Source organism: Papio anubis, chromosome 7, assembly GCF_008728515.1.
Source record: "Papio anubis isolate 15944 chromosome 7, Panubis1.0, whole genome shotgun sequence".
Classification (NCBI taxonomy): Eukaryota; Metazoa; Chordata; class Mammalia; order Primates; family Cercopithecidae; genus Papio; species Papio anubis.
In genome coordinates this window covers 10,111,297-10,130,668 of record NC_044982.1, presented here as the reverse complement: position 1 = coordinate 10,130,668, position 19,372 = coordinate 10,111,297, and the positions used below count along the sequence as shown (strand labels likewise).

The 19,372-nt window shown below is 42.9% G+C and overlaps 1 protein-coding gene and 1 pseudogene across 4 annotated transcripts in view; one reads left to right on the top strand and one right to left on the bottom strand.

Moving 5' to 3' along the window:
* Window positions 1–19,372, top strand: part of AK7 (adenylate kinase 7) — a 96,084-nt gene that overhangs the window by 28,427 nt on the left and 48,285 nt on the right. For all 4 annotated transcript variants that reach the window (XM_009212219.4, XM_009212220.3, XM_009212221.4 and 1 more), the window contains 2 exons: window positions 1,339–1,449; window positions 17,551–17,631. In XM_009212219.4, coding sequence (XP_009210483.1) covers window positions 1,339–1,449; window positions 17,551–17,631 — 192 coding nt within the window. The remainder of the gene's footprint in view (window positions 1–1,338; window positions 1,450–17,550; window positions 17,632–19,372) is intronic.
* LOC103886472 lies at window positions 3,132–4,651 on the bottom strand (annotated as a pseudogene).

The window sequence follows — 19,372 nt, the reverse complement described above, 5'->3', positions numbered from 1 at the left end:
GGCAGGAGGATCACTTGAACCCAGGATTTCAAGGCTGCAGTAAGCTATGATCAGGCCACTGTACTCCAACCTGGGCAAGAGAGCAAGGCCCTGTCTCTAACAAAAAATATATATATTTAATATTAATACCTTTATGGAATCTCAGTGGCAACCTGATACCATCTTTGTGAAAGACTTCTAGTTTTTAATTTTGTTTAGATTGAATTTAAATTATAAAATTTGTCTCCTAAAGCGTTTTTCTTTTTCTTTTCTTTCTTTCTTTCTTTCTTTTTTTTTTTTTTTTTTGAGATGAAGTCTTGCTCTTGTTTGGAGTGCAGTGGCACGATTTCGGCTCATTGCAACCTCCGCCTCCTGGGTTCAAGCAATTCTCCTGCCTCAGCCTCCTGAGTAGCTGGGATTACAGGTGCCTGCCACCACACCTGGCTAATTTTTGTATTTTTAGTAGAGACAGGGTTTCGTCATGTTAGCCAGGCTGATCTCAAACTCCAGATGTCAGGTGATCCACCCGCCTTGGCCTCCCAAAGTGCTGGGATTACAGGCGTGAGTCACCACGCCCCGCCTCCTAAAACATTTTTAAGAAGAGTAAATCACTATTCAAATAAGTAGTATGGTTGGGTGCGGTGGCTCACACCTGTAATGCCAGCACTTTGGGAGGACGAGGCGGGTGGATCACAAGGGCAGGAGATTGAGACCATCCTGGCTAACACTGTGAAACCCTGTCTCTACTAAAAATACAAAAAATTAGCCAGGCGTGGTGGCGGACGCCTGTAGTCCCAGCTACTTGGGAAACTGAGGCAGGAGAATGGCGTGAACCCGGAAGGCAGAGCTTGCAGTGAGCCGAGATCGTGCCACTGCACTCCAGCCTGGGTGACAGAGCGAGACTCTGTCTCAAAAAAACAAAAATTAGCCAGGTGTGGTGGCAGGCACCTGTAATCTCAGCTACTCGGGAGGCTGAGGCAGGAGAATCACTTGAACCTGGGAGGTGGAGGTTGCAGTGAGCCACTGCACTCCAGCCTGGGCAACAAAGCAAGACTCCATCTCAAATAAAATAAAAATAAAAATAAAAATAAAATAAAATAAAATAAAATAAGCAGTATGACCAGACTCGGTGGCTTATGCTATAATCCCAGCACTTTGGAATGCCGAGGCAGGAGGATTGCTTGAGCCCGAGAGTTCAAGACTAGCCTGGGCAACACAGCGAGACCCTGTCTCAAAAATAAAAAAATAAACTGTAGTTTAAAACTTTATTTGAGCTTAAAGGAACATATCTTTAGTCTTAGAAGTCATACGTATCTCTAATTCACCAAGTCTGTACCTTTTCTTTCTTTCTTATAATAGGAGGATTCTGAGGTTCCATTCACTGAAGAAGATTATCGAAGAAGAAAGTCTCATCCTAATTTTCTGGACCACATAAATGCTGAAAAAATGGTTCTCAAATTTGGAAGAAAGGTAAGTCTGGCATAGTGGAACATGGACATCATCTGAAGTCTTTAAACATCTCTTTGTTTAGTTTCCCAGGACTTACACCCGCAGATGTCTGAGCTTTAGGTTCATCCCAGGACACACTGTCCTTAGGGGTCCTGGCCCAGGTTCTGGTCCAGCACACTGGGTTGAAAGCCCAGTATCAACACTCAGCTGAGCTTGAGCCCTCTACTACAAAGGGGTCTGTGTGTCTGAAAAGCTGTTTGGCCCAAAAGAGGCAAATAACTCAGAGTTGGAATGGGGAACCGGGGAACCACATTTTCCCTGTTCCCAGAATCTATCCCATTTGTTTCTGAACTCTGAAAAGTGCTTATTAACCTCCTCTTATTATAAGGAGATGGGAGCTTCCAGAGGTTAAATAATTTGTCCAAGGTCACATAACTAGGATTTACTGAGCACTGTCCTGAGCACATCTCAGCCTTGACTCATCTACTCTTTCTAACATGGCTATTCTCTATGCACATTGTTGTCTTCAGCGCATTTCCTGGTGTGGTGCTGAGATTCAGACTGAGAGCCATCAGCCACCAAAGCCTATGGGGTTTGCTTTTTTCTTTGGAATCCAAAACCCCATCATTCAATAGAATTTATCTTGAGACATCCTTGGTCACTCACTGGTCATTAAGACATTCCTGTAGCTTTTTTTTTGAGATGGAGTCTCACTCTGTTGCCCAGGCTGGGGTGCAGTGGTGCGATCTCGGCTCACTGCAACCTCAGCCTCCCAGGTTCAAATCATTCTCCTGCCTCAGCCTCCTGAGTAGCTGGGACTACAGGCGCGTGCCACCACACTAGGCTAATTGTTTGTATTTTTAGTAGAGGTGGGTTTTCACCATGTTAGCCAGGATGGTCCAGATCTCCTGAACTGGTGATCTGCCCGCCTTGCCCTCCCAAAGTGTTGGGATTACAGGAGTGAGCCACCGTGCCTGGTCCCTTCTGTTGCAGCAAAATTCATCATTTTGACACGTCCATTATAAAATTATTTTATTTCTCTTGCCTTTCTTCAGAATAGATGATGGGAAAGGTCTGACAATGAATAAATAGTGACAGCTGAAAAATTATGATGATGATTTTTCAATCAGGGTTTTTATTTTTATTCAACTATAAGCAAACAGCAGAATTAACACAACATTCAGCAACTCCAGACCAGCTTTTCTTACCTCCATGAAGAACAATCAATTTAACAGACACAGACGTAGGGATTCCTGATAAGCTGTCAGCGAGCACTGCTGCCCATCTAGAGGGCCACGCCCCAACGACCGCAAAGCCACTCTCCCCACTCCTCTTTCCGGATCGCTCTCTAAAGGAACCAGAGTGATACTGACGCCTATCAAGGCATCTGAGAGGCCCGTGCTGGGGCTGAGCCTCAGTGCCAGCCTCTGGTTGTCTAGCGACAGTGCCATAAAAACACACTGTTACAGTTCTGGTCTCAGGATCACAAAGGCAGAGGCGACCAATGCTTTTTGTTTTGTTTTGTTTTTAACCTCCCTTAAAGATTCTTTGACGCTTTACTCTATTACTGTAGACCTGGTCTATTTCTGCCAAATTTTTTCCTTAAATTCTGGGTTGCTATTTTCATATTAACAATTTGATGACCCCATCACTATACCAAAATATCCCCCAAAACGAAGTTCAGATTTGATCAAAACATAAACCAGAGTGAGTGACTAGAATGATAAAGGCCAGGCAGCGGGAAAAGTCGCCCTGAGCCACCATCTCAGTGCTGGGGTCTTGTCTGTCCAAAGGGGAGCAGGAAGAGGAGAAAGCTATTGAACATGCACCACGACCTGGAGAACATAGCTGGGGGCCTCCGGGACGGTTCAGGTCCCCGAGCTACCTCCTACTTCCCAGACAAGCTGCTGGTACAGTTTGAGCACATAGTCGTCCCACTCGGCCTGGTAACACGTGCCGTCCGGAGCGCGTACTCTTTACGGAGGGACGACACCTTGAATTTGCCACGGTGGTCTCCGGATCGGTTGCTGAGGGTGGGCTCGTCACACTTCAGCGGCCTGTGCCCCCTGGAGGTCCCGAGCCCACATAATCTGGAGAGGACTGTGCCGCTGCTGATGTCACTGCCTTTCAGGTGGACCACCAGGAAATGATGCCATTCCCTGTATTGGGGATCCTTCCTGCTGGGAGCATCCGGGCCTGTCAAGACCCAGGTGTAGAGTTTCCCTGAATCAAGAACAACCCACGAAATGCTGGTGGGTCTGTTCTTCACCTGGGTGGGGTCAGCACTGTGCCCCGCTCGTCCACCGCCACCCCGTGCAGGTGACATGCAGCGGGTGCTGCGGCTGCTCGTCCACTTGCTGAAGGCTCCAGGGCCCGGACCGCTGGCTGAGGTCCACCCCCGGCAGCGGCGACACGGGAGTCACCGCCAGCTGAAAAATTACGGAGGGCGTTCTTCAGTGTTCTCAGTGTCTTCCATTGTATCTCATGTCGTCTGTGTTTTACTCATGGTAGCTCATGAGTTCTCAGTGTTTTACTCATGGTATCTCATGTCATCTTCCAGAGTCTCATATACGATTCCCAAAATTCTGTGAGGTAGGTACTATCATCCTCATTTAACTTGGAGAAAACCCCAAACCCTCTGAAAGTGCCATTACATTGTTCCCATTAGTGGAAGACCAGCGCTAAGTGAACTCTAATAATAGTTCTAAGATGACACCTAGTGGTCTCAGAGAATATTACAATAGGAACTTCTGTCCTACTATAAAAAGCACTTTACCAATAAAACACTGTGAGCATAAAACATTTAAAGAAACAACAGGAAATTAGGGATTCTAGCCCTTTTTATTTCTATAACCATATGACCTTAACCTAGTTATTACACTTTTGAGCGTACAATAAGTAAAGGGGCTAGATTGGATTTAAATTTATTCCAGTTCTAAATTCCATAACCATTATTTTATTAGAATCCATGATTTCTTGATCATTTATGTTTAATTTACAGGTTGAAAATGTATTCTCACACATATAAAGCTGATTTAAGTGAATAACAGTCTAAAATGAGAAGTATGATCAACTTAATATCTTTTTTATTACAAAACCTTACACTTGTCATTTAAATAATAAAATCAAAATTTCATTGTCAAAATCTATCCTTTTTATCCCCAACTTTCTTAATCACTCTTTTCTTCACCATTAATAAGATTGATTCAGCCAGTTTGGTCATCCCAATGATCCTTTTTGATCAGTGATGCTAATGTCTTCATCTGGGAGATAGACCCTTGGAAATCATCATTTAACACATTCATTAACAAATGTCCAGTTAGATCCAGTTACGGACCAGGCACTGTGATGAGGAGCTGTCCTCACAGCCTTCAATAAAGCAGACACAGTCTATGCACCCCAGAGGCTGGTTGTCAAGTGTTTATCTACTGCTATCACATCCTCAGTCAGCACATTCATTTACAAGATTACATACACAAAAGGTGGACTTCGATTCAGTATTTTGAGGCAAAGAGGAGACCCTAATAATTATACAAGTTGCAAAAATAGTCCTGAATTGCCTGATACCAAAATTGCGTTCCTCTTTTAATGAGTTGCATTTAATTTTTTTTTTTTTTTTTTTTAAACACAGTCTCACTCTGTCGCCCAGGCTGGAGTACAGTGGTGTGATCTCTGCTCACTGCAACCTCTGCCTGCCCGGTTCAAATGACTCTCCTGCCTCAGCCTCCTGAGTAACTGGGATTACAGGTGCCTGCTGCCACGCCTGGCTAATTTTTGTATTTTTAGTAGAGACAGAGTTTCACCATGTTGGCCAGGCTGGTCTTGAACTCCTAACCTCAGGTGATCCACCCGCCTTGGCCTCCCAAAGTGCTGGGATTACAGGCATGAGCCACCATGCCTGGCCATAGTTTGTCTTGAAAACTGTTTTGTCTGATATAAGTATAGCAACTCCTGCTCTTTTTTGGTTTCCATTGGCATGGAATATCTTTTTCCATCCCTTTATTTTCAGTCTATGTGTGTCTTTACAAGTAAAGTGTGTTTCTTGTAGGCAACAGATCAATGCATCTTGTTTTTTTCATCAATTCAGCCAGTCTATGTCTTTTGATTAGGGAATTTAGTCCACTTACATTCAATGTTATTATTGATAAGGACTTACTCCTGCCATTTTGTTATATGTTTTCTAGTTGTTTTATTGTCTTATCTTCCTCTTCTTTCTTTCCTTCCTATCTTGCTCTAGGGATGGTGATTTTCTCTGGTGATATGATTTAATTAGTTTCTTGCTTTTTTTTTTTTTTTTTGAGACAGAGTCTCACTCTGTCACTCAGGCTGGAGTGCAGTGGTACAATTTCTGCTCACTGCAAGCTCCACCTCCTGGGTTCATACCATTCTCCTGCCTCAGTCTCCTGAGTAGCTGGGACTGCAGGCACCCACCACCACGCCTGGCTAATTTTTTGTATATTTAGTAGAGACAGGGTTTCACCGTGCTAGCCAGGATGGTCTTGATCTCCTGACCTCGTGATCCACCCTCCTTGGCCTCCCAAAGTGCTGGGATTACAGGCGTGAGCCACTGCACTGGCCTAGTTTCTTGCTTTTTATTTTTTGTGCATCCATTGTAAGTTTTTTTTTTTTTTTTTGAGGTTACAATGAGGCTTGCAAATACTATCTTATAACGCATTATTTTAATCTGATAACAACTGAAGGCTATTGGTGTAAAGAAACAAGCAAAAAGAAAACTAATTAAAAACTCTGTGCCTTACTTCTATCCCCCCATTTTTTAACTTTTTGATGTTTGTATTTGTATCTTATTGTACTGTGTCATAAAAAATTGTTGTAGTTATTATTTTTGATTGGTTCATTGTTCAGTCTTCCTACTTAGAATGAGATAGTTTACACACCACCGGTAAAGTGTTGTAATATTTTGTGTTTTTCTGTGTGCTTCCTATTACCAGTGAGTTTTATACCTTCAGGTGATTATTTATTGTTCATTAATGTCTTTTTCTTTCTGACCAAAGTACTCCTTTTAGTGTTTCTTGTAGGACAGGTCTGCTATTGATGAAATCCTTCAGCTTTTGTTTGTCTGGGAAAGTATTTCTCCTCCATGCTTGAAGGAGATTTTCACCAGATATACTACTCTAAGTGAAAGTTTTTTTTCCTTCAGTACTTTTCAATATGTCATGCCACTCTCTCCTGGCATGTAAGGTTTTCCACTGAAAAATCTGCTGCTAGGTGTATTAGAGCTCCATTGTATGTTATTTGTTTCTTTTCTTTTGCTGCTTTTTGGATCCTTTTTTAATCCTTTACCTTTGTGAGTTTGATTATTATATGCCTATACGTTGTCTTCTGTATTAGTCCATTCTTGTACTGCTATAAAGAACTAACTGAGACTGGGTAATTTATAAAGAAAAGAGGTTTAGGCTGGGTGTGGTGGCTCATGCCTCTAATCCCAGCACTTTGGGAGGTGGAGGTGGGCAGATCACCTGAGGTTGGGAGTTCAAGACCAGCTTGGCCAACATGAAGAAACCCCATCTCTACTAAAAATACAGAATTAGCTGGGTGTGGTAGTGCATGCCTGTAATCCCAGCTACTCAGGAGGCTGAGGCAGGAGAATCACTTGAACCCGGGATACAGAGATTGCAGTGAGCTGAGATCATGCCATTGCACTCCAGCCTGGGCAACAAGAGCGAAACTCCATCTCAAAAAAAAAAAAAAAAAAAACTTGACTCACAGCACAGTTCCACAGGCTGTACAGGAAGCATGTTTGGGGAGGCCTCAGGAAACTCACAATCATGGCAGAAGACAAAGGGGAAGCAGACACATCTTACATGGCCTGAGAAGGAGGAAGAGAGAGTGAAGCGGCAGCTGCTACATACTTTTATAAACAACCAGATCTCATGAGAACTCACTCACTATTACAAGAACAGCAAGGGGTAAATCTGGCCCCATAAGCCAATCACCTCCCACAAGGCCCCTCTTCCAACATTGGGGATTACAATTTGACATGAGATTTGGGCAGGAACACAGACCCAAGCCATATCATGTTGTTTGAGTCAAATCTGCTTAGTGTTCTGTAACCTTCTTGTACTTGGATGTTGATATTTTTCTCTAGGTTTGAGAAGTTCTCTGCTATTATCCCATTGAATAAACTGTCTATACCTATCTCTTACTTGACTTCCTCTTTAAGGCCAATAACTCTTAGAGGTGCCCTTTTGAGGCTATTTTCTAGATCCTATAGGCATGTTTCATCGTTTTTCTTTCTTTTGTCTCCTCTGACTATATACATATATATATATTTTTTGTCAAGAATATATAGTTTTATTTATACTCAGAAACAAGTAGATCATGTATATATATATGAAGATAAAAATTAAAGGGATAGTTGTATAAGTTTGCATGTAGAGAGCTTTGAAAACCTGTTTACTTTATATGTATATATATATATATATACACACAAACACACATACTTTAAGTTCTAGGGTACCTGTGCATAATGTGCAGGTTTGTTACATAGGTATACATGTGCCATGGTGGTTTGCTGCACTCATTAATTCGTCATTTACATTAGGTATTTCTTTTAATGCTATCCTTCTCCCATCCCCCCACCCCATGACAGGCCCCAATGTGTGATGTTCCCTACCCTGTGTCCAAGTGATCTCATTGTTCAATTCCCACCTGTGAGTGAGAACATGTGGTGTTTGGTTTTCTGTCCTTGTGATAGTTTGCTCAGAATGGTGGTTTGCACCTTCATCCATGTCCCTACAAAGGACATAAACTCATCCTTTTTAATGGCTGCATAGTATTCCATGGTGTATATGTGCCACATTTTCTTAATTCAGTCTATCATTGATGGACATTTGGGTTGGTTCCAAGTCTTTGCTATTGTGAATAGTGCTGCAATAAACATACGTGTGCATGTGTCCTTATAGTAGCATGATTTATAATCCTTTGGGTATATACCCAGTAATGGGATCACTGGGTCAAATGGTATTTCTACTTCTAGATCCTGAGGAATCACCACACTGTCTTCCACAATGGTTGAACTCGTTCACACTCCCACCAACAGTGTAAAAGCATCCCTATTTCTCCACATCCTCTCCAGCACCTGTTGTTTCCTGACTTTTTAATGATACCATTCTAACTGACGTGAGATGGTATCTCATTGTGATTTTGATTTGCGTTTCTCTGATGACCAGTGATGATGAGCATTTTTTCATGTGTCTGTTGGCTGGATAAATATCTTCTTTTGTAAAGTGTCTGTTCATATCTTTTGCTCACTTTTTGATGGGGTTGTTTGCTCACTTTTTGATGGGGTTGCTCACTTTTTGATGGGGTTTTTTTTTCTTGTAAATTTGTTTAAATTCTTTGTAGATTCTGGGTATTAGCACTTTGTCAGATGGGTAGATTGTAAAAATTTTCTCCCATTCCATAGGTTGCCTGTTCACTCTGATGGCAGTTTCTTTTGCTCTGCAGAAGCTCTTTAGTTTAATTAGATCCCATTTGTCTATTTTGGCTTTTATTGCCATTGCTTTTGGTGTTTTAGTCAAGAAGTCCTTGCCCATGCCTATGTCCTGGATGATACTGCCTAGGTTTTCTTCTGGGGTTTTTACGGTTTTAGGTCTAACATTTAAGTCTTTAATCCATCTTGAATTAATTTTTGTATAAGGTGTAAGGAAAGGATCCAGTTTCAGCTTTCCACATATGGCCAGCCAGTTTTCCCAGCACCATTTATTAAATAGGGAATCCTTTCCCCATTTCTTGTTTTTGTCAGGTTTGTCAAAGATCAGATGGTTGTGGATGTGTGGTGTTATTTCTGAGGCCTCTGTTCTGTTCCATTGGTCTATATGTCTGTTTTGGTACCAGTACCGTGCTGTTTTGGTTACTGCAGCCTTGTTGTATAGTTTGAAGTCAGGTAGCCTGATGCCTCCAGCTTTGTTCTTTTTGCTTAGGATTGTCTTGGCAATGCAGGCTCTTTTTTGGTTCCATATGAACTTTAAAGTAGTTTTTTCCAATTCTGTGAAGAAAGTTATTGGTAGCTTGATGGGGATAGCATTGAATCTATAAATTACCTTGGGCAGTATGGCCATTTTCATGATATTGATTCTTCCTGTCCATGAGCATGGAAAGTTCTTGCATTTGTTTGTGTCCTCTTTTATTTCGTTGAGCAGTGGTTTATAGTTCTCCTTGAAGAGGTCCTTCACATCCCTTGTAAGTTGCATTCCTAGGTATTTTATTCTCTTTGAATCAAGTGTGAATGGAAGTTCACTCATGATTTGGCTCTCTCTTTGTCTTGTATTGGTGTATAGGAATGCTTGTGATTTTTGCATATTGATTTTGTATCCTGAGACTTTGCTGAAGTTGCTTATCAGCTTAAGGAGATTTTGGGCTGAGACAATGGAGTTTTCTTTTTTTTTTTTTTTTTGAGTCTCGCTCTGCCGCCCAGGCTGGAGTGCAGTGGCCGGCTCTCGGCTCACTGCAAGCTCCGCCTCCCGGGCTTAGGCCATTCTCCTACCTCAGCCTCCCGAGTAGCTGGGACTACAGGCGCCCGCCACGTCGCCCGGCTAGTTTTTTTTTGTATTTTTTAGTAGAGACGGGGTTTCACCGTGTTAGCCAGGATGGTCTCGATCTCCTGACCTCGTGATCCGCCCGTCTCGGCCTCCCAAAGTGCTGGGATTACAGGCTTGAGCCACCGCGCCCGGCCGGAGTTTTCTAAATATACAATCATGTCATTTGCAAACAGGGACAATTTGACTTCCTCTTTTCCTAATTGAATACCCTTTATTTCTTTCTCTTGCCTGATTGCCCTGGCCAGAACTTCCAACACTACGTTGAATAGGAGTGGTGAGAGAGGGCATCCCTGTCTTGTGCCAGTTTTCAAAGGGAATACTTCCAGTTTTTGCCCATTCAGTATGATATTGGCAGTGGCTTTGTCATAAATAGCTCTTATTATTTTGAGATACGTCCCATCAATACCTAGTTTATTGAGAGTTTTTAGCATGAAGGGCTGTTGAATTTTGTTGAAGGCCTTTTCTGCATCTATTGAGATAATCATGTGGTTTTTGTCTTTGGTTCTGTTTATGTGATGGATTACATTTATTGATTTGCATATGTTGAACCCCAGTCTTGCATCCCAGGGATGAAGCCAACTTGATCTTGGTGGATAAGCTTTTTGAAGTGCTGCTGGATTCAGTTTGCCAGTATTTTATCGAGGATTTTCGCATTGATGTTCGTCAGGAATATTGGTCTAAAATTGTCTTTTTTTGTCGTGTCTCTGCCAAGCTTTGTTATCAGGATGATGCTGGCCTCATAAAATGAGTTAGGGAGGATTCCCTCTTTTTCTATTGTTTGAAATAGTTTCAGAAGGAATGGTTCCAGCTCCTCTTTGTACCTCTGGTAGAATTCGGCTGTGAATCCATCTGGTCCTGGACTTTTTTTGGTTGGTAGGCTATTAATTATTGCCTCAATTTCAGAGCCTGTTATTGGTCTATTCAGGGATTCAACGTCTTCCTGCTTTAGTCTTGGGAGGGTGTATGTGTCCAGGAATTTATCCATGTCTTCTAGATTTTCTAGTTTATTTGCATAGAAGTGTTTATAGTATTCTCTGATGGTAGTTTGTATTTCTGTGGGATCGGTGGTGATATCCCTTTTGTCATTTTTATTGCATCTATTTGATTCTTCTCTCTTTTCTTCTTTATTAGTCTTGCTAGTGGTCTGTTTTGTTTATCTTTTCAAAAAACCAGCTCTGAAGGGTTTTTTGTTTGTCTATCTCCTTCAGTTCTGCTCTAATGTTAGTTATTTCTTGCCTTCTTCTAGCTTTTGAATTTGTTTGCTCTTGCTGCTCTAGTTCTTTTAACTGTGATGTTAGCGTGTCAATTTTAGATCTTTCCTGCTTTCTCTTGTGGGCATTTAGTGCTATAAATTTCCATCTAACACACTGCTTTAAATGTGTCCCAGAGATTCTGGTAGGTTGTGTCTTTGTTCTCATTGGTTTCAAAGAACATCTTTATTTATGCTTTAATTTCGTTATTTACCCAGTAGTCATTCAAGAGCAGGTTGTTCAGTTTCCATGTAGTTGAGCAGTTTTGAGTGAGTTTCTTAATCCTGCATTCTAATTCGATTGCACTGTGGTCTGAGAGACAGTTTGTTGTGATTTCTGTTCTTTTACATTTGCTGAGGAGTGCTTTACTTCCAACTGTGTGGTCAATTTTGGAATAAGTGCAATGTTGTGCTGGGAAGAATGTATATTCTGTTGATTTGGGGTGGAGAGTTCTGTAGATGTCTGTTAGGTCTGCTTGGTGCAGAGCTGAGTTCAAGTCCTGGATATCCTTGTTAACCTTCTGTCTCATTGATCTGTCTAATATTGACAGTGGGGTTATAAAGTCTCCCATTATTATTGTGTGGGAGTCTAAGCCTCTTTGTAGGTGTCTAAGGACTTGCTTTATGAATCTGGGTGCTCCTGTATTGGGTGCATATATATTCAGGACAGTTAGCTCTTTTTGTTGCATTGATCCCTTTACCATTACGTAATGGCCTTCTTTGTCTCTTTTGATGTTTGTTGGTTTAAAGTCTGTTTTATCAGGACAATTTGACCACCTCTTTTGCTAATTGAATACCCTTTATTTCTTTCTCTTGCCTGATTGCCCTGGCCAGAACTTCCAACACTACGTTGAATAGGAGTGGTGAGAGAGGGCATTCCTTCTCTCACCAAGATTGCAACCCCTGCTTTTTTTTGTTTTCCATTAGCTTGGTAGATCTTCCTCCATCCCTTTATTTTGAGCCTATGTGTATCTCTGCATGTGAGATGGGCCTCCTGAATACAGCACACTGATGGGTCTTGACTCTTTATCCAATTTGCCAGTCTATGTCTTTTAATTGGGGCATTTAGCCCATTTACATTTAAGGTTAATATTGTTATATGTGAATTTGATCCTGTCATTATGATGTTAGCTGGTTATTTTGCCTGTTAGTTCATGCGGTTTCTTCCTAGCATCCATGGTCTTTACAATTTGGCATGCTTTTGCAGTGGCTGATACTGGTTGTTCCTTTCCTCATTTAGTGCTTTCCTCATTTAGTGCTTCCTCGTTTAGTGCTCTTGTAAGGAAGGCCTGGTGGTGACAAAATCTCTCAACATTTGCTTGTCTGTAAAGGATTTTATTTATCCTTCAGTTATGAAGCTTAGTTTGGCTGGATATGAAATTCTGGGTTGAAAATTCTTTTCTTTAAGAATGTTGAATATTGGCCCCCACTCTCTTCTGGCTTGTAGAGTTTCTGCCGAGAGGTCCGCTGCTAGTCTGATGGGCTTCCCTTTGTGGGTAACTTGACCTTTGTCTCTGGCTGCCCTTAACATTTTTTCCTTCATTTCAACCTTGGTGAATTTGACAATTATCTGCCTTGGAGTTGCTCTTCCCAAGGAGTATCTTTGCGGTGTTCTCTGTATTTCCTGAATTTGAATGTTGTCCTGCCTTGCTAGGTTGGGGAAGTTCTCCTGGATAATATCCTGAAAGGTGTTTTCCAGTTTGGTTCCATTCTGCCCGTCACTTTCAGGTACACCAGTCAAATGTAGATTTGGTCTTTTCACATAGTCCAATATCTCGTGGAGGCTTTGTTCATTTCTTTTTACTCTTTTTTCTCTAAACTTCTCTTCTCGCTTCATTTCATTAATTTGACCTTCAATCACTGATACCCTTTCTTCCAGTTGATCGAATTGTCTACTAAATCTTGTGCATGCATCACGTAGTTCTCATGCCATGGTTTTTAACTCCTTCAGGTCATTTAAGGTCTTTTCTACACCGTTTATTCTAGTTGCCATTCGTCTAATCTTTTTTCAAGGTTTTTAGCTTCTTTGCAATGGGTTTGAACATCCACCTTTAGCTTGCAGAAGTTTGTTATTACCAACCTTCTGAAGCCTACTTCTGTCAGCTCATCAAAGTCATTCTCCATCCAGCTTTGTTCCGTTGCTGGTGAGGAGCTGCGATCCTTTGGAGGAGAAGAAGCACTCTGGTTTTTTCCTCTGACTATATTTTTTAATAGGGGGTTTTCAAGCTCACTCTTTCTTCTTTGATCAATTTTGCTATTAAAGGACTCTGATTCATTCTTCAGTATGGCAATTGCATTTTTCAGTTCCAAAGTTTCTGCTTGATTTTTAAAAATTATTTCAATCTCTTTGTTAAATTCATCTGATGGAATTCTGAATTCCTTCTCTGTGTTTTCTTGATTTTCTTTGACTTTCCTCAATACAGCTAATTTTGAATTCTCTGTCTGAAAGGTCACATATCTCTCTTTTGCCAGGATTGATCCCTGGTGCCTTATTTAGTTCATTTGGTGAGGTCATGCTTTCCTGGGTTGTGTTGATGCTCGCTGATGTACTTCGGTGTCTAGGCATTGAAGAGTTGGGTATTTATTGTTGTTTTTACTATCTGGGCTTGTTTGTACCTGTCCCTCTTGGGAAGGCATTCCAGATATTTGAAAGGACTTGGGTGTTATGATCTATGTTGTATCTGCTTTAGGGGGCACCCCAAGCCCAGTGATGCTGCAGTTCCTGCAGACTCATAGAGGTAGTACCTTGATAGTCTTAGACTAAATCTGGAAGAATTCTCTGGATTACCAGGCAGACTCTTGTTCTCTTCCCTTACATTCTCCTAAATATACAGAGTCTCTCTCTCTCTCTCTCTCTCTCTCTCTCTCTCTCTCTCTCTGTTATAAGCCATCTAAAGCTGGGGGTGGAGTGACACAAGCACCCCTGTAGGCACCACCACTATGACTGTGCTGGGTCAGACCTGAAGCCAGCACAGCACTGGATCTTGCCCAAGGCCTGCTGTAACCACTCCTTGGTTACTGCTTTTGTTCACTCAGGGCTCTGGGGCTCCACAATCAGCAGGTCACATAACCAGCCAGGCCTGTGTCCTTCCCTTCAGGGTGGCAAGGTCCCCCAGGCCCCAGGTGGGTCAAGAAGTGCCATCTGCGAGTCAGGGACTAGAGTGATAAACCTTAGTGATAAACTAAGTCTACCTGGTGTTCTATTATACTGTGGCTGAGCTAGCACTCAAATCACAAGACATAGTCCTTCCCAGTCTTCCCTCTTCTTTCCAAAGACAGAGGAGCCTCACCCAGTATCCACCCCAGGCCACAAGGAGTACTGACAGACTAGTGCTGATGTTCCCTTAGGGTCCAAGGTCTCTTAAGTCAGCTGGTCTTGACTGCTGCCCGGCCTGGGACTCACCCTTCAGATGGGACTCACCCTTCAGGAAAATGGGCTCCCCTCTGGCCCAGGGCAGGTCCAGAAATGCCATTCAAAAGTCAGGTCATGGCAGGGACCCCAAGAGCCTGCTTGGTGCTCTACCCAACTTTCGCCATGCTGGCACCTAAGGTGCAAGACAAAGTCCCCTTTATGTTCCCTCTGCTTTTCTCAAGCAGAAGGAGTTTTGCCCTGTAGTCACCACAGCTGGGAATGTGCTGAATGTCACCTGAAGCCAGTAAGTCTCATCCAAGGCCCTCGACATAGTACCTGGGTATCACTGCTGGTTATTCAGGGCCCAAGGGCTCTCCAGTTAGCAGGTGATGAATGCTGCCGAGCCTAGGTCCTTTCCTTCAGGGCAGCAGGTTCCCTTCTGGCCCAGGTTGTGTCTAGAAACGCCATTTGGGAGCTAGGGCCTCGAATGAGGGCCTCCCTACTCACAGGTGCCCTTTCCTGCTGTGACTGAGCTGGTGTCCTAGATGCGAGACAAAGTTCCCCAACTCTTCCCTCTCTGCTCCTCAAGTGGAAGGAAGGGGTCTCTTTGGAGCCGCGAGCTGTGCAGCCTGGCGTTAGAGGAGAGGTGGTGCCAGCTCTCCCTTGGCTGCCCCAGCTGGTGTCTCGGTATGTTGTGTGCCCTCCCCAGTCCACTGTCATTGGGCCTCGCTCAGCACTGGAACTCACCTAGAGTTGCAGTCCTTAGGGCCTGGACTGTCTTTCAAGTTTGCTTGGAGACACAGAGCGCTATAGCCCTCGGTGGAGAGGTTTGGAGGCACTTAAGTTCTGACCACTGACACCGGAGAGTCCTCTCTGACTCAGACTGGTTTAAATGTTCCTTCCGTGGGCTGGGCTGGTGTCAGCTGCGTTTGGTCTGGTTTTCCTTTTTGCTCTAACAGGACAGTGCTGAATTCAATGCCTCTCAATGCTGTGTTCTCCCTCCTGCAGCGCCCAGAGATGCTCTCCTGCTGGCGGGCGGGGTGGGCTTTGGCGATTCCAAACTGTTTTTTCTGGTTCTTCAGTGCTTCTTTCAGCAATATGAAGTTAAAATAGGTACTATGAGGGCTCACCTGATTTTTGGTTCTTATGAAGCTTTTCTCTGTGTAGATAGTTATTGTCCTTGCGGGGGAGATTTCTATCCCACCATCTTGCTCTGCCTCTGGGCTTATCCTTTGACTGTTTGGTAGACTTTGGTTGGAAAACTGTCCTGGACTGTGGGAAGGCAGTTAGCAGGAGTTTGGGGGCAAGAAATGAGCCCTTTAGGCTAAATTTTCAAATTAGTTGGCAGAAAGTTTTCCATAAGTCTCTCTTATAATTTTTAAAATCTCTATCGTGTTTGTGGTTATGTCCCCCTTCTCAGGCCTAATATTTGTGAAGTGGGATTACTATCTTCCCACAAGAGCCTGAGTAACATTCTTCCTAAAAACTCCTATAGGCTGGGCATGGTGGCTCACGCCTGTAATCCCAGCACTTTGGGAGGCCGAGGCAGGCGGTTCACTTGAGGTCAGGAGTTCAAGACCAGCCTGGCCAACATGGTGAAACCCTGTCTCTATTAAAAGTACAAAAATTACCTGGGCATGGTGGTTCTCGCCTGTAATCCCAGCTACTTGGGAGGCTGAGGCAGGAGAATCAGTTGAACCCAGGAGGCCAAGGTTGCGGTGAGCCTAGATTATGCCACTGCACTCCAGCCTGGGTAACAAGTGAAACTCTGTCTCAAAACAAACAAAGAAACAAACAAAAAACTCCTGTGTTCTTGCACCATCCCCTGTTCGCCCGAAGAAGCTCAAGCGAGTTTTCTGATTGGTGGGTTTGGGGAGGTCCTGGCCATGTGAGCTTGGCCCCTCCTCCTTCCCTTCTCTCTGGGACTCCACGGATGGTGGCTACTGTGCATTTCACCTTCCTCATGCCCTGAGACTTACAGCAACAGGCCGCCATGTGGAGAAGTCCCTCGTTGTCCAGTGTTGCCTGGGACTGGTTGGAAAAGTTCATCTTATTCTGAATTCAGGGTTAGGAAGCTCATCATCATGGCTTACCTAAGGCATGGCCTCCAGTAGAGCTCATATCAATAATAAAGATGATATTTTGAGCTTATCTGGTTAAATATTGAGGCAGAGAGTAGAGGCCAAGGGTACTAGGGGGTGAGGGGAAGGAGGGATAGTGAATGAGTACAAAAAAAGTTAGAAAGAATGAATAAGACCTACTATTTGATAGCACAACAGGGTGACTATAGTCAGTAATAACTGAACTGTAGGTTTTTAAATAACCTAAAGAGTGTAATTGGAGTGTTTGTAACTCAATGGATAAATGCTTGAAGGGGTGAAACCCCATTCTCCATAATGTGCTTATTTCACATTGCATGCCTGTATTGAAACATCTCATACACCCCCATAAATACATATACTTAGTATATACCCACAAATATTAAAAATTAAAAATAAAGAAATATTGAGGCCAGTTCTTACAGTGCCTAAACTGCTCGTCCAGGGTGAAGTGGACAATCTATGTGAATTTCCATCCTTGTGTTAAGGCCCATCACCGGCTTCTTGGTTTCATGTGCTAGATCATTAAAGATCCTTGTGGAAAGACCTGTTTTTCTATCTTCTTTTCCCCCTCAGTGCCCAGCAGAGAGCTTACAGGTACTAAGTTTTCACAAAAACCCAGGCTTTAATTTAATTAGGAGTCCTTGGGAAATTTTAATAGTGGTCAGAGGTATTCCTGAATAGCATAGGGGTGTTGTTTCTCCCTTTAAGAGATACGATTTGTATCCCGAACAATACCTCAGTAACCTGCAAGTGTTGACGGAAGTTCCAAAAGTGCTCATTTTAACTACTAAAATAATCTGGTTCAATATGATTAATAATATTACAGCCAGCTTTTTTCTTCTGTATTTTATCTAATAGACCAGAAAATTTGCAACTTACGTAGTTGCTGCTGGACTCCAGTATGGAGCAGAAGGAGGCATGTTACACACATTTTTTAAGGTATGGCTTTTCAGTGATGACATGGAATGTTTAAAAGTGTCTTACGATAAAGATACACAATTTGAAGGGAAGGTGTTTCTGATTGCTTTGGATGTGGTTAGTGCAATAGAATAGCAGAAAATGAAAGAAAGTATGGATGTGATACTTTTAAATACTGAAGATGTGCTTCAGTATTTAAAGGGAAAAGGGTAGATATTAGAGAAAGAGGAAGAATTTTTTTAAGATGTGGGTAAGCCAGGCGTGGTGGCTGATGCCTGTAGTCCCAGTAAAGCACTTTGAGAGGACAGTGTGAGTGGATGGCTTGAACCCAGAAGTTTGAGACCAGCCTGGGCAACATGGTGAAACCCTGTGTCTACAAAAAATAAGTAAAAGGTGTGGGTAGAGAAGAGGCAAGCAGGTGTATTCTTTTGAGTCTTTGATCAGCTGTTCAACATGAGGGAAGGGTAGAGGAATAGTCACTTATGCATTTATCTAGCTCAGCGAATCTGCATTTTTACGTAAGATAAAATAAACATAGGGCAGAGGAAGCAATCAGATATGCATTTATTTGTCAGGTGAGCCTAGGGATGACTTTGAGTTCTGTCCTTGTCCTGTACCTGTGAAGATAAGCTGTCAATTTACATTGTCAGGGTGAAATTCAACAGAACTGTTTTCGGGTAAAGCTCTGGGGGCCTACAAATAATTTCCTAGTGGGCAAATTGTGAGGAAGGTATGTAGCTTTTAAAATCTTTGAATGAGGCTCACGCCTGTAATCCTAGCATATTGGGAGGCCGAGGCGGGCGGATCACCTGAGGTCAGGAGTTCGAGACCAGCCTGGCCAACATGGTGAAACCCCCATCTCTACTAAAAATACAAAAATTAGCCAGGTGTGGTGGCACATGCCTGTGATCCCAGCTACTTGGGAGGCTGAGGGAGGAGAATCGCTTAAACCTGGGAGGCAGAGGTTGCAGTGAGCCAAGATTGTGCCACTGCACTCCAGCCTGGGTGACAGCAAGACTCCATCTCAAAATCTCAAAAAATAATAATTTTAAAAAAGGAAACAAAAATAAAATCTTTGAACGAGAGACAGGTTTGCTTTATGTAGTTCCCAGCTTGACTTTTCCCTTTGGCGTAGTGATTTTGGGGTCCCAAGATTTATTTTCCTTTCACATTACCCATCACAAAATTCCCAGTTACTACAGTCAGCCTCCTCAACATCTCGCTTCTCTCCGTCCCCACTCCGTTCACTTCCCACTTCCAAGCTAGGCTACCCCATCTCGCCTGCACACCTGCCATCATCTCTCTCTCCCCATTGGACTCTCCTTCCCACCACTTCTCCACAAGGCAACAGAAGCAAGCCTGCTGGGTGTCACATCACTACTTAGAACCCTTCAACACTTTCTCGAAGTCCAAAATATCTTACAAGACCCAGTGGTCTACTGTGACCCCCACCCCTACCTCTTTCACTCTTAACAACAATTCAAAATAATCTAATACGTGACACTTAAACAGTACTCAGGATGTCTGTTTGGTTACTGAAATACTTAAAGAGAAGAAAAGACGAGGATTTGGACTCTGAGGATTGGGGTTCCAGTCCAAGCTCTCACAAGTATAACCTCCTGCATGCTACTTTATCCACTAAGCATTTCACTCCTGTACTGATGGTAATTATTTCCTGTCACCTCATCCCTACTGGTGGGGGTAATTTTAAATTTTAATTTGTCTTTTTTGTGAGAATTAAGACATCATGCATGTGAAAACA